This window comes from Agrilus planipennis, unplaced genomic scaffold, assembly GCF_000699045.2.
Source record: "Agrilus planipennis isolate EAB-ADULT unplaced genomic scaffold, Apla_2.0 scaffold133, whole genome shotgun sequence".
Taxonomy (NCBI): Eukaryota; Metazoa; Arthropoda; class Insecta; order Coleoptera; family Buprestidae; genus Agrilus; species Agrilus planipennis.
In genome coordinates this window covers 344,810-367,730 of record NW_020439039.1, presented here as the reverse complement: position 1 = coordinate 367,730, position 22,921 = coordinate 344,810, and the positions used below count along the sequence as shown (strand labels likewise).

Sequence of the window (22,921 nt, the reverse complement as noted above, 5' to 3'; positions counted from 1 at the left end):
AGTCTTTTAGATGTTCTGCAAATATTTCAATCCAATTTGAGTTACTTACTTCCTACAGTTGGTTCTCGAAATAAAAAGCTAAAGCAAATTCCATTTTCGTGATTGCTAAACAATCCCAGCAATCCAATGCATATGAATCGTACATTTTTAAAGGAATTGGTCTAACGATTTAACCGTGCACAAGCGCCCTGATTAAATGGAAATGAATAGTTTCCATGGCGTAATGTGCTCATTAAAAATAACATAATTACCGCTTTCATTCAAAACATTTTCGAGCGTGTGTGTAATTATGAAAATGACGAATCACTTACGTTACCTTCTCTGGAGTTTGCGAATTTTGATGAATTATTACATGAAAGGGTGATAATGACGTGATTGATGAAATTTGAATTTTGAACTTTCCATCAGTCAAACAATAAAATTGCAAAAGGTTTTAAAGAATCTCTTAAATGCAGAATGCTATTTATCATGTACAAGCAGAAATTTTGCCCTTGTAAAACCGACATTTGAATATTATTGAGTTTTATGAATTGATTTCTGTGCCAATTCTGAGCTAGAGTTATTCAAAATGTAGATTTTCATTGATTTTTATTGACAGTAGTGTTAAAGAAATACTAAATTCAATTGATGGCCGGCAAAAATTATCTCAATTAGATGTGTGATCCGCTCTAGAACAAAAGACCAACAATTTGTAGCGATAATGTTTTTTTATTTTATATTGGGAAATTAAAATGAAAATAAATAAAAGTAAAACAAAAATACTGGTATTCAAGGGAAGAAAAAGTACGCAAAGAGGAAATATAAAGATAGAAGATGAAAAAGAAGTGGCTGATTTTAAGTATTTAGGAAGTCAAATAAGTCAGGATGGAAGGAGTAGTAGGGATATAAAGCAGAGGATAGCGGAGGATCGAGTTGCCTTCAATAAAAATAAATCACTTCTATGCTCGTGAACGGTCAATTTTAATTCGAAAAAAATTGTTAAAGGTGTATGTCTGGGGCGCGACGCTGTATGGGTGCGAGATATGGACGGTGGGCGAGGCAGAAAACAAAAGGTTAAAAACGTTCGAAATATAGTGTTACTGGCGAATGATGAGGACCCTGTGGATAAAGAAGGTTAGAAATGATTAGGTATTAGAAAGAATAGAAGAACAGAGGTTCTATGGAAGTCAATAAGAAATAAACGAGATTAGTTGGTACGACACCTTCTCAGCCATGCAGAGCTAGTCAGAGAGTTCAAAGGAGTAGAGACAGACTTAGATTAGATTACTGTTCACAAATAGTTTAGGATGTGGAATGTTTTAGTTTTAGGGAGTCTGAGTACTGACGACCTTATGATAATGACTGCGAAATTATCCATCTGAACATTAGAGGTCGCTACTTGTTGTGCTTTTTTTGTTAGAATACAGTGGATATCACATATTAGGACTGGTTGTAGCGACCATTTTACTATAGCGACGTTAAAGTCCTTTGAATTTAAAGCATACTGTAGTACAAAATTCATGTAGGTATATCAAATTCGGATGTAACGCAGAATTCGGGTGCAGCGACTGTTTTTAATGAATCAGTTGTAACAAATTCCCAGAAATCCCATGTAAATATAGCGACCGGACTCGGCTATCAAAGTCACAAAGAGCTTTCTTATGTTTTGATTATATCTACACAGATGATCAGCAACAGTAGTGACTTTTACCATTTATTCATAGATATTACGAGTTAAATTTACAAAGTGCTATTCTGAGTAGCAACTCTGTTTAGTAAACTTTTGAATAAGTATGGCTCCTAGACGCTCATTCACTGTTAATGAAATGGGGGAAATCATTTCAAAAAATATATATAGTTTCAACAGTAAATGAATATAAACCACACATACGTGACTATATATCTTTACCTTTGCCTTCCGGATATAACGACGATAACTTTATCATCGTTATAACCCGAAATCCACTGTAATTAGTTTCTTAGATAACTGCAACATATCAGATAAATTATATTACCTTAGTAAAACTGATGAGAAGTTAGAAGGGGAAGATTATTCTGGCGGCATTATTCATTTTTTCTAATCGAAAGGCAGAATATCCGAAAAAAAAAAAGAAACTGTTAACGTAATACTTAGCTGTTTGTCAATTTAATTTTTCCAAATCATCGTTTTTGTTATTTATTTCTCTCGTTGGAAGAGATCACGCGCAATATCAATATAGAAAAGAAATGAATCCAATTTTGATGTGCTGAAGCATACTCTTCGTAGCGGAGGACAAATTGATATCGTTTTTGTTAATTAGACCGCTCGACTTACTTCAGTTCGGTTTCTCTAACTTGCTGACTTATTACTAAAGGATAGTGATAAATCGTGGTTTCTTAACGAAATTGGCCCCAAGGGTGATCGATTTTATAAAAGTAGCCGAATGAATTGTACCATCAATTGTAGTTCCTACATCGGATGGAAACGTAAAAACAATAAAATGCAACTTCTTATCATTTATCGTAACTAATAATTCCGCCAAGATCTTTGATCTGAAGATGTAATTAAAAAGCTTCACCGGTACCGATTGTATTTGTAAATAAAATTCTGCGATGCATTTAATTGTTTTGTTGCATTTCTTTTATTTCTCTATTTCTTATAGAGAATAAAGCTGCATTGAACAAAATTACAAGGTTACTTCATTTGCTCATTGGAATTTATTGAAGAGCATAAAAAACAAAAAACTGACAACCGCCAAAAGCTGGGCGAATGACTAACTTGTTGACATGTTATTGCATACTAACAACACTTAAAATAGTAAATATAGTTAGAACTAACAATAAGTAGATGTTCATGATACAACCAACCGTTGTACAGAATTCTTGAGATCAATAAGCCGTGAACTCTTGTGAACTGATGCTATTCTTATGCGGGAATAAAAGCTGTCGTTGGTTGAAGTTCCATCCTAACGTTTCGCTAGCACGAATAACGAACTTCTTCAGAGGCCCTTTCATCTCTGATACTGGATATAGAAGCAACTCCAATAAGAACAGTAGCAGTTCACTTTCTGTCCACGAAAGTCTTTACCGGCATGAACTCTTGTGCTAAACTGATTCCAAAACTCTAATTTACTATAGTTTACCAGGATAATATCTTGTTACTGACAATAGATATCATTTTTAAATGGCAAACTAATATAAAATTGTCATATTAAACAAAAAACTTATTTAGAAACGCAATAACAGTTCAAAGAGAATAGGTATTTGATTGTAAATTGTAACAATTTCTAGTAGAAAATGGAACAGTTTCTATTTTGTTTTCGTGCAAATCTTGATCGTCTACTTTAGCGCAGATCGTAGAATTGAAGGTTATTGCATTTTTATGCAATAAATCGAATAAATTATATATTCAGCATCAAGAAACATTTCTCTGTACAACAAACTTTGACAACAATGAACTTATGAACCCTTTGTAGTGGAATTCAAAGAATCGTGTTATACGCGGCTGATATACCATGTAGGATATATGATAAAAAGAACTAGAAAAAAAATTACAATAAAAAAAATTAAAGAAACTAAACAAATCTAACGGAGTAAATAGTATATGTATATATAGATCCAATAAGTAAGTTTTAAAGGTCTGGTTTTGGCAAAATTAAAACTGATAGAGTTTTAGAATTTCCAAGCAGGGAGCAAACGGAACAATTGATCACTTGATATACACACAAAGGATCTTTTAGAGTCCATATTGACAAACGTTTGGTGACAGTTGCAAACAAATCTTCGATGTAGGTATAAATATTTAAGTTAATTTACCTTACAAAGTGCCTAGACCGTCTGGGGTTCAATTTAGCAAATCAATACTTGAAAATGTCTGAAAACATGCAGTAGTCCTTGGCTTTTGAAAAGGCCTTTTCTCATGAAAATTCCGAAAAGAAATCTTTTGTTTGCCTCTTGTGACTTTCACAAAGAGTTAAATACTGTAATGCTCGTGGGTTTAACAAAATTAACTTCTAAGACTGATAACGACAAAAAATATTTATTTACACTAATTATTTATTAAAGAACTTAAAAACACTTTTAAATTATTACTAAACTTAGGTTATGAATTATTCTATTTATTTACACTACTGTTGATATATTACTATTCACCGCGCTATTAATTTCACTTCTATCACTGTCAATTTATTTCTGGATTCACTTCTGTAACGGTCAACTTATTTCTTCCTCCTTTCGGCGATCGTCTCTTCCTTTAAATACTCTTTTGTTTACTTTCGGGAACCTTCTGGAAACATCCGGATAGTTTATTTTTTCATTGAACTGTTTAACTGCTCTCCCAGAACGCAGGTGCGACACACACATTTATCAATACGACGTACATGAGGAAAGGCGCCCGCGGCTAGTCGGCGAATAGATAAGCCGTTCACGCACACGTGGGCTCGATCGCATACAAACACACTCGTGCTCGCTACAATACTACAATAATTTTACCTTTAGGTACAATAATTACTTAACTGTAAAAAAATGCTGCCGAAAAGAGAGAAGAATTATTGTAGTAAAAAGCATTTGTTCGAGTCCTATTCATTAACTCGTTTAACTTAATGTTTACTTTCTTTTAATATCTGCTTTTTTTCAAATAATAGTTTCTTTCAGAATCAAAATCTTTTGTTTCGATTTTGAGAAGGGTTTCTTTTGTGCCTACGCATAAAAATAGTGTTATATATACTGGAATAAATCTAAAGATTAAATGTGTACACAAATTGGTCAGGGTTGATAGCAAGAAGGCTGTCATAAAGTGATGTTTAATTATATTGTCCCATAAATGTTTAAACTATCACTGGGAAATGGGTTAGATGATGAAATCATAGACTACCGGAGCCATCTCCATTTGTAATGACCAATGAAGCTTGTCATCCATAATAATTAGCAAGAGACTCCTAAACTCAACCCTCTTTATTAATATATTCTAGTTAAGCTAAGTTGTAGTTTTTCGTTTCTAAGTCAGACAGCTCACATAATTAAAAAACAGCTCACATAATGCAAACAGTGCTCATATAATTCAAAGACAGCTCACCTGATTCAAAGACAATTCACAAGTTGTCCAAGATAGGTTAAAATAGTGTCAAACAAACGGGTTCGATGTACATAGTTCATATTGTAAATTGAGGCGTTTAGTTAGAAGTACAATACAAAATTCAAAAGCAAATTAAACGTTTATGGGTTATTAATCTCAATAACAAATAGCACAGCTAATTAGTTTTGGTGGTGCTGCTTTATTCTGCACTACTAATAGTTAGCAGCAGCATATTGCCTGATACGATTCCTTACAAGACTAACCCCATCCGAATAGTATTAGTGATAAAATTAAAGGCATGTGAAACAGTACATTGAAATTTAGCACCTTAATGATATATACAACTCACAAAAAGTCGAAGTCGATAGCCAATATGTAGGCATGGTCATGGATGGGTTATCTATAGTGAGTATTAAACTAAAGTTCATTAAAATACGAGTTTAAAAAATGTGTAGATATATAAACTTCACAATAGATTTCTATAATCTTCACTTTAATTCGCCCTTTTCAAAAATCTATTATGAGATTTCGCATATTTTTACAGTATATATAACAATTTGAATAATGGTTTGAAAAAGATGTTAACTAGTAAGTTCTTACTAGTGACGATCACTAATATTAAGAATGAATACTGGACAATTCGATAGTTAAGACTTTATTATGTTGTACCTATTACCAGGGAACAGGGAATTACGTACATTTTAAAATTTAGAAATCTCGTATCTATTTTGACAATGTTATTCAGAAAAAAAAACTAGCTACTAACTAGTTTTGAAGTTCAAATATATCAATATTTTGCTCTAAATTTAAATTAGCATATAGAAAACATCGGTGGTTCCAACTAGAAGCGCGTTGCCTTCACACACAAAACCATTCTTCTTGAAAAAACTGTTGAAAACCAGTCACGTAATGATTTTTTTCGGTTCAAAGGTACCATTCCACCCCGTGCTCAGAATTATAGTCCCATTCCGCCTCGAATGTTTGGGTATTGGCCATTAAAAATTGATGGTACGATTCCGCCCCGAAAAAATTCACAACATACTAGATAAGCTTTATGCTCAGTAGTGGAAATTAATGTGTAAAATTAACACTTAACAGATTTCAAACAAGTCAGATTTATTTAGTGACAACTAAAATGAACATTACAATTTTTTATAAATAAACCAGTTTTCAAGGCGGCTTCGCTCTGACTAATTTGCACTTGTTTTCCTGTATGCAGTTTAAGTTTAAAATCAAAAGAAAAATTATTAAAAATAAATGAAGGTTTATTCATCATATTTAAACTTACTTACATGTTAGCAAACAATAATGGTTTTCCAAAAAGGTTTCGCCCAAGATAATTTTGTATACAATTGACGCGGAATAGTACCATCATTAAGATTATAGCTGGTATCAGTGTTGACTGCCAGGGGGAATCGTACCGTATCGAGGAATCGCATTCTAAGGAATAGTAATAGTTATCCACTGTTAATATATTCAGGAACTGTCCCTATTCCCTATCTTTGAATGTGGAATGAGTATTAAGTTATTGATAAATACAAAACTTATTTCTTATTCTTTAAACTATTTATTGTAAAATAGGCTTTAAAATTGACATTGATTATGTTATTTAATAAAAGTTTTATTTAAACTGAAATCATCTAGGCTAGACTGATACAATTGACAAAATGTCATAAGTCCAGCGGTGTTACTCTTAGCGATAATTGATAGTTGAAAGGAGTAATACGAGGGTGGATTGATAAGTTTCCGGCCTGACCAAGAAAAACAAGGTTTTTAAAAATTTTTTTTTTTTATTTCTCAACATAATCTCCTCCAAGGCTGATACATTTCTCATAGCGGTGTTCCAGTCTATTAATGCCATCTCTATAGACTGATTCGTCAAGCTCCTCAAAATAACCATTTACAGCTTCGATTACTTCTTCATTGTCCGCAAATCTCTTACCGCCAAGCCATTTTTTGAGATTAGGGAACAGAAAATAGTCACTCGGGGCTAGGTCTGGAGAGTAAGGAGGGTGCGGCATCAATTCAAACTTTAGATCGTTGATTTTAGCCGTCGCAACGATTGACGTGTGCGCTGGTGCGTTATCGTGATGAAACAAGATTTTTTTCTTCGCCAGATGAGGTCGTTTAATTTTCACCTCGTGGCTCAAACGTTGCAATAAGTCTGCGTAGTATTGACCAGTGATAGTATTACCCTTTGCAAGGTAATCAATGTATATAATACCTCTTGCATCCCAAAAAACAGTAGCCATAACCTTGTTCGCCGAAAAAATTGTTTTTGCCTTCTTTGGAGTTGGTTCCCCTGGTCCAATCCACTGTTTAGACTGTTCTTTGGTTTCAGGAGTGTAGTGGTGGACCCACGTTTCGTCAACGGTTACGAATCGACGCAAAAATTCGCTTGGATTACGCTTATACAATGACAAATTTGCGGTAGAAATGTTTTTTCGAATCAATTTTTGGTCGACTGTTAGCAAACGCGGCACCCATCTTGCACAGAGCTTTTCCATATGCAAATGTTGGTGCAAAATATGTTGCACACGTTCATATGACATCTTACAGGTCTCAGCTATCTCACGCACTTTCAATCTGCGGTCTCCCAGCACTATTTGATGAATTTTTTCGATCATATCTGGAGTTGTGACCTCAACGGGGCGTCCTGAGCGAGGCCCATCAGAGGTGCTCACACGACCCTTTTTAAACTCGGAAACCCACTGCTTAACGGTTGAATATGACGGGGAGGATGTCCCCAGTGTTGAGTCCATCTCTTTTTTAATTTCCTTCGGCGTTAACCCCTTCAAATAAAAGTATTTGATGACAGCACGATTTTCCTGCTTTTCCATTTTTACGAAAACCACAGAGGCGTCTTGTTCAGCGTGCTGTCAAACCTACACTAGCAAGGAGATCGGGCTGAAACTATAGCTACAAGCTATCCAAGGATGGTACTATAGAATGTCACCTCAAGGTAGGCCTAGTGGCGTCATCTCTTGGTTAGGCCGGAAACTTATCAATCCACCCTCGTAAATGTTAAGATGTTGCCCGAAAATTATTCCAGCTTTGCGGTTTCTTATGAACGATTGTTATTTTTAGTCGTCAGCTACAGTAACGCATGGCCATGTAAGCAATCTCCCCTAAACAATTCAGTTTAGAGAATTAGTGTTATGAACTATGCTACATTCTGAGATTGCACCACCCACAATTACTTTAATATATCCGCTTGACCCGACCGGCAGCCAAACTTTCTAACTAATTCGTAACTAATGAATTGTTTCAGTATCAATATACTGGAAATTCAGAAGGAATTCTGTATACGCTCGTGCATCCCAGAAAATTGCTAAGCAATGTCTGTGTTCTTTTTCTAATTATATCGCATTGACTGTACTTTTCTACCACTTTATTATATTAGTCGCATACAAACATACATACATACGTTAAATGTAATGCTTTTAAGTTCGAGTTTTTAGGTCATCGACTTCAGCAATAATAGATAATTGCTGATAAAAGTGGACGTGTCACAAGGACAAACAAAAAGAACGCTTCACTGTCAATAAAAGTGTCAAAGGTATTCACGTATAGATTTTCTTCCGCATCTGTTATCATTATAATTTCAGAGTAATATTTTATTATCCTCATTATTTCCGAAAACTTCCCCCATGTTCCTTTAGTAGTGCTAATTTTGCCCGTTGAACGATTTGTGACCCGCGATTGTCGGCTTCCAGGTACATCAAAGGTGCCATTGGTATCGATTACCCGTGGCTTTTGTTCATAACAATATTAAAATTCCTAGAAGTTTTACCTATACAATAATGAAAAGACGACATCATCTTCTAAAAACTACGACGTCTGTAACTGTAACTCTGTAAATACCTAATTTATTTTTACTTTTTAGTTGTGTCATTTGGTATTTTATCATGAGAATCAATTATCTATGTTACCCTAATTATTTTCTAATATACGAGCACTATAATTTATTTCTGAACGTCTAAACTGCGTATACGTTTTCAGATCAATATTTTAAGGTAGTATTATTTACTGTAAATGTCTGTACACACAGGCTTAGATGATTACAATGCATATGGGAACGTGCATTTATCAATGCGCAATTCGCATTCAATAACGTATTACATTCAGTTATAACGCACGAAGTTTAATCTGTATTATTGTCCATACAATCAACTTGACATTACTCAGCTTAAGGGGTATTTCAAAGTTCATTTTGATTGTTTAAAATGGTTGTTTGTACGGTTTGTTTTATCTCGCTGAATTTCAAGAATATAGTAAACTCTCATTTATCCGAAATAATTGGAACGGTAGCCATTTCAGATAAACCGAAGTCCCGCGTGAAACCCCTAAATTACGTCAATACCACGAAATATGATAGTAAAACATGCGTACGTAGAATTCTATCATACTTCGTTTAGTTTCTGTAGCGATGTGACCTTCAGTTTAACCGGCGCAAAGTAGCACTAGGCCAGAAAAAAAAGGAGACAACTCTCGGCAAAACTCTTAACCAGTGCGGAGCGTATTATCCGTACAGTACTGCACGGAAAAATTGACCATTTTATTCACTACAATTGCATTGCTCAAATGTACTGTTATTGGTACCATTTACTACTGAAAATATCAACGAGATGTTTATTTATATTTGAAGACATATTAAAGGCTTTAACGCTTGTTTTCTACTCGCACTACTATTCATGATTGAACAAAACTTGTGGCAGGTACTGTATACAAAGTATATTTAATGAACAAGAGTCGAGAGTATAATGAGCTTTTTTCTCCCTACCTACGATTTTGCCAGCGCGCATCCAAGACATTGGAAGGGGCTAATCGCTAGAGAAACTAAATGAAGTATAATGTGGTTGTGAATAAGCCTGCATATTTTTGAACTCAAAGTTTTTAAATGCTGAGTTAGAAAGCTCATTTATTTTGCGTTCTTACGGAAAAAATCCGCCTTATTTGGCTTCGGATAAAGTGGATTTCGGATAAACGCCATTCGGATAAACAGGAATTACTGTATATATTTAAATTACAATTAATGAGTATTTTCTGTTACCTCACAAGTTCCCTTAAGTACCCATTAATTAAAAATGAAGCATTCTCCTATTTTATACTGATACTTACCCTGCCAAGGTCAGATAATTCGGGTCATACAACTGACGTAATATACTCACTTCAGTTTATAATTTTAATGTGAAATGCGAGGTAGAAAGAATAAAATACTAATAATTTATTTTAGCATCGTCGAAGATGTTCTCATACAGAGAAGGAACTTTGAATTCCAAAACCTATAATGACCCGTTTTATAGATAATTTATCGGTTAAACTGCTTCAACAGTTTTCGTATTATCTAAGAACATATTTTCTTAGTTTTGAGTAAAGATACTACCAAAAATTATTAATAAATTACTCCTTATGTTATTTTCAAAGTAATCCAAATGATTTTATTGTAGTAGGTATATCGCAGAAAATAAAACGCATTTTAGGATTTCATTTATTTATTTATTTTAAGTTCTTTGGAGTAAATATATTTATAATTATATATAATATTCACGCAAGTACACGTAAACACGCATGTAATAATCAGAATAATGAATAAACTTTTAGGTGGTATTTAACAATGGTCATAGCATTTATGACATACGAATGATATTTTATGTTTGTATATATACACGCGATGATAGTCTAATTTTTAAATGACGATGATGATAGTATTAATATTTTTATAATTATAGTAATTAAAAGTAGTTATTATTATAAGGGTGATGCAGAGCTTAGGGAAATGGGAACTCGAAGGGCTCTGACGGTTCCCAAATCCATTTCACGGGGCTTAACAGGCAGACGTACAACAAATATCAAAATAAATCTAATCTTATCTAATTGTATGGATCGACGAATCAAATAAGATGTCTATAACGGAGAGGTTTAATAGGAGCATATAGACATTGAATGAAACTACTTTGAGTGAACTTGAGGCATCCACTAAAGCAGTGTTTCACGAACTTCTCATTCTCGTACTGTTCTTATGTACTGCAAGAACAATAAGACAAGAAATTTGTTTGTAGGAATAAGGCAACAGAAGAATTTATGTTAGTAGGAGTAAGATTTGTTGTCAAGAAATTAGGGAGAAGCAAAAATTCTTGACAATCTACTGAAAAACGTGCAGTACTAATATTTACACTACACTAAAATATTGATTTGCGAAATAAAATTTTGAAACATTACTGCAATGGACTACTAGCGCCAATTTGCTTTGTCACTCTGTGTTAATAATCCATTACTGATTGTGAGATATTTCTGTGGAATCAGTAATTTATTGTACGAAAAATTAAGTAAATACAGAAAAAGAATTGAATTTCTCCTTCTCTGTAATATCAATGGAATAATAATATCTTAAAATTTTTCAATATTACATATTTAACCTCTCGCGAAATATCCTTCTGTAAAAATTAAAGTAAGTAGATACATATAAAAGTATTTCGGAAAAGATTTTTTATGTAGGTACTTGAATCGATATTGTTATTTTGCCGTTGTACGTCTGTCCGCTATTGATCGATAGCACCAATGATTTCGTTGCAGTAACTGTATTAAAATGTTTGTTTTCGGGACATCAAGGGATTTCCCCGCGAGCTCATGGAAGACTGCCTATGGAGACCATCTCGCCAAGGCAACGACGCATATTTTCGTAATGTTTGGGCGAGGGTCCGCCAAGGGGTAAGTTCAGGTTGCATTTGTGATGCTATACGTTCATCATGATAAACCAAATAAACGGTTTAAAAAAGCAATCCTAAAGCAACATCCTGTAAGTGGGCGTAAATAAATGATCTGTTATCAAACTCTGTCAGGACCCTTAAACATTCCTTATTGCATTTTTGAAGATAATAAGAAAGTAAGACGAAACATCGTTAATGAATGGAAGAATTTAAGGAAATTAAGAAGGCAAAATACTAATAGACCAGTAGAGCTGTCAAATCGTGTTCAGAAGTTCCTAAATGCCTGTTTAAATCCTTTAAAATATTGTTTTAATGATATATATATCATTTGAAACAAAATCGGCGGGGTGCGTTGTTAATTTTAATTGTAGTAGCGGAAATCGTATTTTTCCGTTTTCATTAGATGAAGGACAAAGTTTTGATCATACTGCAAAATGACCTATTTAAAAGTTATAGCTTACGTGGTTACCTACAAAATGAAAAAGTTGTTGCAACTTTAAAAAAACATGAAAATCGGCAGTTCTGTTTTGTTTAATTAACTTTTGTTGCAAATGCACCAGGATGTTACAAATTGCACAATAATATAGTTTAGATCCTGTAAAACTAGTACTCCAAAAATAAAGATGATCCACCAGGTAGTTATTAGACAATTCAGTTTGCAACATGGCGATCCGGTACTGTGCGTAATTCTGATCTGTGGGAAGGGTTTCCCTGTCGACGAAATAACCTTTTCTTATAAAAAAAATGATAATTTTGTACTATTGAATATTAAAATATATGATTATCCAAGCATGTATAATCCGTAAATAACTTTTTATAACAAATTGAAATTGTCCGGTTTTTTAAGTTACAAATTGAATTATTCAATAACTATCTGGCGGACTATTTTATTTTTGAAGTACTGCAGAATTTCAAATTGTATTATTGTGCAATTTGAATAGTCTGGTCTGTTTTCAACAAAAATTATTTCAATAAAACAAAAATGCCGATTTTATTGATTTTTTGATATTTACATCTTAAGTATTGGTCGTGGTGAAACTATTTTTTTTTTATTTTGTAGGTAATAAAATAAACTATAACTTTCTACTAGGTCATTTTCCTCTAGTATTGACAGTTTCTATTATATTTAAAGAAAACTAAACAAAAATCGGATTTCCGATGCAAAATGTTTAATAAATAATTATTTGAACTCACCCGGCCGTTTTTGTTTGAAACGATATATATTATTCAAAACAGTTTTGTAAACGATTTAAAGTAAAAAACCAGCACTTAGGGATTTCCGGCTGAAATGAAGATCCGCATGTTTAATTATACTGGTTTATAAGTTGATTGTAAGGAAACGGTTGACGTCACAAATTCTATTTTGTATAATCTAAGAACATTAATTAGGGCTAATGAAATTATAGACATGATTTTCCGCATATTCTTGACGCGGAACTGAGATAAAAATTTGAGTNAAGGTATTTAATTGTGGTACTCTCTTGATATTAAGGGGTTAGTACCGCAGGTACGAACGATAAAATCTTAACATACTGATTATCCCTGGAAAAGAAGGTATTTATAATGTATAACATTTGATGTAGCTAAAATGTTTTATAAGTTGATTGTAAGGAAACGGTTGACGTCACAAATTCTATTTTGTATAATCTAAGAACATTAATTAGGGCTAATGAAATTATAGACATGATTTTCCGCATATTCTTGACGCGGAACTGAGATAAAAATTTGAGTAATAAGGGTCCCTTGAATTGTGATAACAGAGAAGCCGAAAAGTTAAAATGAATAACTCATACACTCCCATCATGTTCACCATAGGAGGCTTTAATTAAATTAAAACTTTCTTCTGTAATACGATAAAAAACTACATCATAGGAGTCTCAGCGGAATTATCGCTGTAATTAATTTTTTTTTTTGTGTGTGTACTTTACGTGAGTTTTCAACGAATGTAGGCATCACAAATGGTCGAGAGCGAAGTATTTTGTACAGAGACAGCAAAAGCTGCCGTTGACGTTAAGTTAAGTAATAAATTGGTGTCTATCTATGTTATATTGTAATTTTGTAGTATATTAACCTCTTTATTCACATATAACGAACACTTAACTAGCATTTACGAAATGGATGAATCCTAAACATTAATATTATTTAGATATTTAAAACATTTACAGTAGGATCTTTTTACAAATAAAACAGTGTAAGATAAAATTCAGAATGAAAGCGTCATTTATCACAGTGGTAGTCATTGCTCCAAAATTCCTTTAAACGTTACAAATAATGTGACAATTCATCGGAACCATTTCCAAACAAAAAACTCTCTCTTATTTTTATTACGAATGTTTTAGCAGCTACACAAACACCTTTTCATTGCGATGACAGAATTTTTTGTGAGAAATGTCTTCTAAATTCTCTCTTCTTTTCGTTTGATTCACTTTATACATTTGTCTACGCTTTACATACATACATGTGTACTTACATATCGAGTTTCTCAGAAATTCGCTTTTACTTTATAAAACGTAAATAACTACTCAATATTTTTCCAACAGAAAGGTCAATATAGGTTAAGAAATTTTAATCCATTACGTTATCCTAGCTAATTTAAATCATCAAACTATGAGATTTAATATTCACTACGTAATTGTAAGTAAAACGAGAGTGAGGGGCCTGAGAGACAAAAAAGAAGACTATGTTTTTAATTTTTAAGCCTATCTAGAATCTAATGATGTAAGAAAATAAGAGAAGACTGCTTATCTTAAAAATTTGCTTCCATTGCTTTCAGAAAGTATATTTTGGTTCTTCACAATGTGCGAAATCTTTTTTGTAGAAATTACGATACCAAATAGGTGTTAAATTGTTAGGTAAGGGTTAGACGGCCAATGACTTTAGTGAAAAGTAGAAATCAACAAACACAGGGTTTTATCACTGCACAGCCCAAGGACAAAGCCCACAAGATTCTAAACTACCTCTACTACTAGATGCTTACACCAACATTTTGTTAATAAATGTAAATTACAGTAAAATTAAATTAAATTAAATGAAACACATTAAAATGTTTCAAGGATGGACCACTAGTCCTTCCTCAGAGTATAATTTAGTAGTCTTGAAAAGGGATTATTCGTTCAAAACAATTATTAGGGCTATTTTTATACAATTTTTGAAAAGTTTTAATGCGTTTGGTTTAACATAATAAATTTCAAAAGTGTTTATTGCAAGTAGCTGGCATTTCCCGTATTAGACCAAAATTTAAATCATTAGAAATTGCGTAATGACTCTTAACATGAATATCATAAAAAGAATGTTTTATTTATATATGAAGTAGATAAAAACGCGAGAAAACTTCATCAGCTTTCCCATACCATACTTTTTATTCACGATATTCATAGTGTTGTTTGTGTAGCTGCTGGATATAATGTGCTTATATGGTCCGATGAAATTCACGTTGAAAATAAGCATCCAACAGACTCGAAGCATTTTCTGTGGACACAACAGATTTAGTCGATCTTTATAATGGAAGTTTATTTGGAAATTTATATAAAACATCTACATATGCACTCAAAATATTAAGCGGATAGAGATCGAATAAAATATTTTAATATTTATTACTGAAAAGTGACAAGCTGGTAATGTATGAAATTCGAAAATTCCTCGTTAATTTCGACTTAAATATTAATAATAGATGTTTGTAATAAGATTGCACGAAATATTTTTTTTACATCTAAAGCTCATGAACAATACTGTTACGAGATAAAAAGGACAATTCTATTGTGTTGTTTTTGCTCGAAACAAAAAAATTTGTAGAACGTAGCGCAGCCTATTGCGAAAATACTTTCTTTGAAATGTGAATGAAGAAGAGACCGAAGGAAATTTAATTTTGTACGTCCTACGAGCCAATCTGCCATTTTCTTTTGAAACACGTAGAATTAATTGTTCTGTAAGTTTAAAAATATTAGACGTTTCGTTTCTTCTTTCAATTAAAACGTCGCTTTTAGAATCTTGTATTCACCAACAAAAATTGTATCCAAATTAGTCGCAAGTAGTATGTATGCTGGATTATGAGGGTTAAAAGAAGTTACTTTACAACACGTTCTTTTTTTTAATAAATTTGTTTGTAAATTGCATATCCACTGTCGTAACATATTTTGAGTGCACGCGAATGAGATTGTCGACACTAGCAACGTCTTTAAAAATTTACTTCCTATAAAGAGCACTGGGTGCACTACGAAACTGAGCAGTCCGAATTCTTCGACTGACGCACTCGTAGCAGCACACGTATGCTAAACATCACTTGAACAGTATTCGTCTGAATGCTCTTCGGAAATCTTTATTGAAAATTGTATAGATAGCTGGATTCAGTGCGGAGTTCATGTATCCGAGCCAGAACGCTGTCGAAAACGCGATCGGTGGTATATCGTAAGCTAAACGTAGTATATAGAGAAAGAAAAACGGTAACCAGCATGCAATAAACGAACCCATAATTAACCCTAAAATTAGTGTTGCTCGTTTCTCCTTCTTTCTCGCGATTCTTCTCTTTTCACGTTCGGGATCTCGAGGTTTTTGAACACGCGGCACCAACTGTTCAACTTTGTCACTAACGTGTCCACCTTCCGATTCCGATTTGAGTCCTTTAATAATACGCCTACCAAAGATCGGCTGGCAGAAACGCATTTTGAGAGGTTTGACAACAGCACACCGTGAAACAACTCCCGAGTCCGAACTACTAGGATCGAACTCGCTTACCATGTCCGTATCGATACCCATCGATGGCTGGCGAGCTCTCGCCATGGCTGCCGCTTGACGCTGGAGCTCACCGTTCACAGAAAGAGTGGATCCACGGAACTGGCACTGGGCAATTGGATTTCGGATTACTTGAGCCGTCGCGTAGACCTACGAAAGACAAAAAAGACTTTACTTACTTTTAAAAACATTTTCATTTCCTTGTTTTAAATCATTGTCCTCAACAACAATTGTTAAAGGTGTATGTCTGGAGTGAGGTGACGTACGGATGCGAAATATGGACAGTGGGCGCGGAGGAAAAGAAAAGGTTAGAAGCGTTCGAAATGCGAATGATGAGGATACCGTGGATAGAGAAGGTTAAAAATAAAGAGGTATTAGAAAGAATAGGAGAACAGAGGACTCTATGGAGGTCAAAAGCGAGATAGGTTGGTAGGAGACCTTCTCAGGCATGAAGGGCTAGTCAAAGACATACGAGGGTGGATTGATAAGTTTCCGGCCTGACCAAGAAAAACAAGGTTTTTAAAAATTTTTTTTTTTTATTTCTCAACATAATCTCCTCCAAGGCTGATACATTTCTCATAGCGGTGTTCCAGTCTATTAATGCCATCTCTATAGACTGATTCGTCAAGCTCCTCAAAATAACCATTTACAGCTTCGATTACTTCTTCATTGTCCGCAAATCTCTTACCGCCAAGCCATTTTTTGAGATTAGGGAACAGAAAATAGTCACTCGGGGCTAGGTCTGGAGAGTAAGGAGGGTGCGGCATCAATTCAAACTTTAGATCGTTGATTTTAGCCGTCGCAACGATTGACGTGTGCGCTGGTGCGTTATCGTGATGAAACAAGATTTTTTTCTTCGCCAGATGAGGTCGTTTAATTTTCACCTCGTGGCTCAAACGTTGCAATAAGTCTGCGTAGTATTGACCAGTGATAGTATTACCCTTTGCAAGGTAATCAATGTATATAATACCTCTTGCATCCCAAAAAACAGTAGCCATAACCTTGTTCGCCGAAAAAATTGTTTTTGCCTTCTTTGGAGTTGGTTCCCCTGGTCCAATCCACTGTTTAGACTGTTCTTTGGTTTCAGGAGTGTAGTGGTGGACCCACGTTTCGTCAACGGTTACGAATCGACGCAAAAATTCGCTTGGATTACGCTTATACAATGACAAATTTGCGGTAGAAATGTTTTTTCGAATCAATTTTTGGTCGACTGTTAGCAAACGCGGCACCCATCTTGCACAGAGCTTTTCCATATGCAAATGTTGGTGCAAAATATGTTGCACACGTTCATATGACATCTTACAGGTCTCAGCTATCTCACGCACTTTCAATCTGCGGTCTCCCAGCACTATTTGATGAATTTTTTCGATCATATCTGGAGTTGTGACCTCAACGGGGCGTCCTGAGCGAGGCCCATCAGAGGTGCTCACACGACCCTTTTTAAACTCGGAAACCCACTGCTTAACGGTTGAATATGACGGGGAGGATGTCCCCAGTGTTGAGTCCATCTCTTTTTTAATTTCCTTCGGCGTTAACCCCTTCAAATAAAAGTATTTGATGACAGCACGATTTTCCTGCTTTTCCATTTTTACGAAAACCACAGAGGCGTCTTGTTCAGCGTGCTGTCAAACCTACACTAGCAAGGAGATCGGGCTGAAACTATAGCTACAAGCTATCCAAGGATGGTACTATAGAATGTCACCTCAAGGTAGGCCTAGTGGCGTCATCTCTTGGTTAGGCCGGAAACTTATCAATCCACCCTCGTATTAGAAACAATAACAGTAGTTAAGAGGCGTAGAGGTAGACGAAAATTAGCTTACTGGTTCACCTAGTTTTAGGGAAATGCGAAGATTAGCTCATGATAGGAAAAAGTGGAGGTGCGTGTCCAACTAATCTTAGGACTGACAACCTTATGATAATCAACGCGTGAATGTCGAAACTGTTAGCAGATCGAAAAATTTGAAAACAAGGTGCTCAAATTTTGACCACCCGCGAAACTAGTGCAAATAAAAACTTGGCTACACTATCCTAAAGTACCAGATTTTATGACTCTATTCAAGAAAAATAAAGAGGCAAACAGCATAGATATAGGATGCTTTTCGTTTTCTTCTCGTATAAGTTTTGTTAGAAAGGAGTATGAATTGTATCGCTGCATGGTATCGTTATAATTTTAATTAACAATAAAATAATTATTATATTATCAAGCAAAAACATTAAATAATAAAATTGAATCATGATTGAAATTGCATTACATCTAGGTGATCTTTCCGACGGAAATTATTATTAATATTTTTAAAACAATCATAGATATTGTTATTGTTCAACCAAAGGTAAGCATCTGTTGGTGAAACATCGTTTTGTAATACTTTAATTTCCAATATTCATATGAATTTTCATATTAATATTCACCTCTATTCAGAAAAAATCAACTGGGTTGTTACTATTTCTAATAGTGATTAAATTCTATCTACATATATTGGTGGGTAGGCACCTAAACTCCAAAATGGTAGAAACCACGACTGATTAAAAATAGACTGAAAATTCAAAACCCTCAATGTATATACATAAATATAAATTTTTCATTTTCTTGGGTGCGCAATAATGTTTCCTGTGAAAACTAGAGTATGGCAGGTTATTCTACCTGTGACATACAATTTCAAAATCAATATGACATGCACAGTTCCATTTGGTAAACAAGGTCACGAAGAGACACTATCAATCTTTTACAAACGGAAGTGAATGTTTCCCGACCGAAAAATCTCGGATGAGAAAAGGCTTTGCAGAATGAATTCTACTGAACAATAGCGGCGTATGGTGCTGTCAAGTAATTCCAACATTCCTTTTTTTTTATGTTTCAAAAGAACGCTTTTTGTTACATTCCTCTAAATCCAAATCGCCTTTAAGTTGTAGATAGCTAAAATACCATCCATGTTGTAAAATAGAATAATAGAATTTTACTAACTGTTCCTTCTGGAAAGACAAAACCCTCATAAATGTGAACAATTGCTACCTAACAGCGCGTAGAGAAGGATAAACCTAAAACTATGCTATGCTATATCATTAGTCGTCAAAAGTTGTTTGTTTGTTTTTTTTACTGCGCGTGTACAGGATAACGCATGTATTTTTAAGGAATTCAGCTTTGTGCATAAAAAGTATATGTTTACGAATCGTAGTGAAAAAAACCTATAGACAAATAAGCGAACACGTTTAAACACAAAACCTAATCAAAAAAGGTGTCTTCGGTTACCATTTTTGTTATATGTTAAAAAGTGCGTGTAAATAAAAAACGAAACGTGTGCTGGGACATATAGTAGAAGTGAAAACCTGCCCGTAAAACTTCAAGTAAAAATTTTATCCTGTTTTCAAATTGGACAAGTTCATTAACAATCTGCCCGTAAAATTTGAAGTAAAAATTTTGTTGCGATGCTTTGTCATTCGTTTTTCCACTTGTCCGTTGAAGTTTCACTTCTACTATGTATTACAGCACACATTTCGTTTTCACAAGTTTACTCCAAATTATGATTTTGTTTTTACACAGACCGCAAACAGCCACGTGGAGAGCAGAGGTAAGAAAACAACAGCTGAGCACAGCACGCGCCGGCGGGACTCTTGCGGACTCCCCCGCTCTGCGCGCGTCTGCGCATTATATCCATCTGATACAGCCGTTGCCTTCTCTTCGCCGCTGCCAGCCTTTCTCTTCCTCCGCTTCCTCTCGCCACGCCACATACCGTCTACCCCCTCCACGCGGCCGTTACGCATTTTCGTGACAGAAAAAATCGTAATAGGTACCGCGCCTATATAAAAGTTTCACTTCAAAAAGCAAACTAACATATCTGCGGGAATCAAACCGAATGCTGTTTTACTGCCCAGCAACTACCCCCCTCCCTTTTTTGAACATAACATGCGATTTCGCATCAATAATGCTTACTTTTAAGGTATCCTTTTCTTCGCATCCATCTTGGTTGTCGTTGGCGTCGCTAGTCGAAATATCGGATGCGAGATCACATGTTACTGTCGGTATGACCAAAGGCTGTCGATGGGATTCGATGGTTGCAATTTGACGTTGCGATCCCTCCCTAGGCGACGTGTTGCTGTTCTTGTCAACGGGCGAATTGATTTCGACGCCATTGCCATTTCCGTTTTTCGAAACTTCCGGGGTTGTCGTAAAACTGGTTACTTGGTCCTGTGGGTTGGGCGGGCGTCGCGGCGGCTTCTTGATCCCGCGACGAGCTCGCGCCTTCGCTGCATAATAGATGCGAATGTATACGAAGACCATAATGCACGATGGAATGTAGAAGGAGCCCAGCGCCGAATATAAAACGTAACCCACTTCTTCACTTAACTAAAACGGGAAGAAAAGTAAAATTAGCTCATTTGCAATACGCAAACCAAATCAAGTATAACTCAATAAATATTTTGAATTAAGGATATAGTAATAGAATTAAATATTCGAGATTGCGCTTTATAAAAATTTTTCTATTCGATTTTTCTTGAATTCGATTTGTTTTAAAATAAAATCAGAAAGCGATGGTAAGTGTCAAGAACAATTTAGATAATTGTTAAGAATTGTATACATATACATACGCATAATTCAATGAAATTTTCTTTAAAATCAAATTACTTATACTATTTATCGAAACAAGAAAAGTTAATTATGCAGAGAATGATGTAAATATCATTTTCACTTTCTAACCTTTCTTAAGTATTATGGTAATAAGCAATTTTCTTGGATATCATTTTATTTACAGTAATGCGTGTATCGTATTTCTTTATTATTAGGAGAGTGCTATTAACGAGCTTCCCTTTACTTGAGATTGCTTCTCTTCATAAATTATTAATTAAAACCACCGGAATTTAAAACTGGATAATGCGAACCCGTTGTAATCTATTAAGATGCTCAGACAGATTTACTACGAAGACGGTAGAAGCGTCTACTTTGGATTAAATTATAACTCTGTAAATTGTGAAATTATTGAAAAATCTTAAATTAAATGCTGTGCGTATATTTCTCAACGTAGAATTTACAGTTTTTTAGTTTCTTTGTAATTATCGATTAAAGAGACGATAAAAATCGGCTTAACTATTTGAATAAAAATGGAATTAGAAGTACGATTTATTTAGTTAAAAGGAATTAAAAATATATATAATATTTCCACTAATATCAAAATATAAAAATTACCTACCTATCGCGACTTTTTAATTGAAATACAATTTTAATGTCAAAACTGTTTTCGTAGTTTTCTGTGAATGTTCTTTATTTTCTCGTGCATATTTATGAATTTTAATTATGGCAAAGGATAGTAGCAATTTCTCATTGTATTATTATTATGTCAGAAGGTCAAATCCACAATACATTTCTTCCCTGTAGCTGGAGATCATACACATACAAGTGGGAAAAAAGATATTTTTGCAGAAAATTGTGAAAAAGTTGTTTGCGTTGATTGAAGAAGGAATCAATATTATCACATTGAATGTCAAAGACAAAGAAATCAAGTGTGCCGGTTTATAATTCTGTATAGAATTTATAGAGATTATAGATTTTGGAACTTTTTCATTTACTTATGCCATAGGCTTCTTAAGATGGAATTTCTCCTTGATCAATCAGTAAGTCGACAGAGAGGCATATATGCGGGAGTGGGGTTTAACGGGTCGTGATCCTCAGCAAAAAATTTAAAAAATCTCACTAGAAATTATATATACATACTCATTAATTATTTAGCTGACAAGTACCTATAGTAAATTAGATATTTAGCTGGATGGACCACGAGATTATTAATAATGCAATTATTAGATGGAATGTTACCGTTCTCTGCACAGCTCACTGTTTTGCAATTGTTTAATTACACCTCAAAATTAGCGATCATTAATTAAAAATTCCGATTAAACGATAACTTCTTGAAAACCGTAAGTGGTCTATTTTATTAGTTTCGTTTTAATTAATAGACGTTTTAATAATCAGCTTATTCCAGTATCACCCGCTTACATGGCAAAATAAGAATATCAGGATAAACCTTTTACTTAAGTCGACTCAGTTTCATCCTCTTTAACAAATTTTGAACCGTTTATAATAGTTTTACCTATTGCAAAACAGGACCGTCTTAAAAATACTGTGTTGGGGAGCTTGGCTCGCTTAACGAAAATTCTTTGTTGTGTTCGTCGGTGTACTGCTGTACCACATAGATCAATAATTGATCACACAAAATATGAACCTCGAAGGACCAGTGTATGTCGATTAGAAAGATCCTTACTATATATCGCGTTTAATAATCCTATAATACGTACACATTAATCTACTAAAACTAATATTACTTGCTACTTAAAAACATGCTTGTTGCTTGTTTGGTAGTTTGAATTGGTCTTGTGTTATTGATAATCTAAATGTATTTAAAAAACTAATTGTTTAATGTTTAATGTCATGATGAGCTGTGTCACTGCTAAGGTATTTATGATG

General features: G+C 34.3%; 2 protein-coding genes across 2 annotated transcripts in view; one reads left to right on the top strand and one right to left on the bottom strand.

Moving 5' to 3' along the window:
• LOC108738820 (octopamine receptor Oamb) overlaps positions 1-22,921 on the top strand; it is a 404,007-nt gene that overhangs the window by 316,885 nt on the left and 64,201 nt on the right. The gene's annotated exons all lie outside the window — the stretch shown is intronic.
• The window catches only part of LOC108738819 (alpha-2C adrenergic receptor), a 292,551-nt gene continuing 282,988 nt past the window's right edge, over positions 13,359-22,921 (bottom strand). Inside the window, exons 2-3 of the mRNA XM_018472407.1 lie at positions 20,399-20,812; positions 13,359-16,620 (exon numbers count right to left, since the gene is read on the bottom strand). Of these exons, the coding sequence (XP_018327909.1) occupies positions 16,018-16,620; positions 20,399-20,812 (1,017 nt within the window). The 3' untranslated portion in view covers positions 13,359-16,017. The remainder of the gene's footprint in view (positions 16,621-20,398; positions 20,813-22,921) is intronic.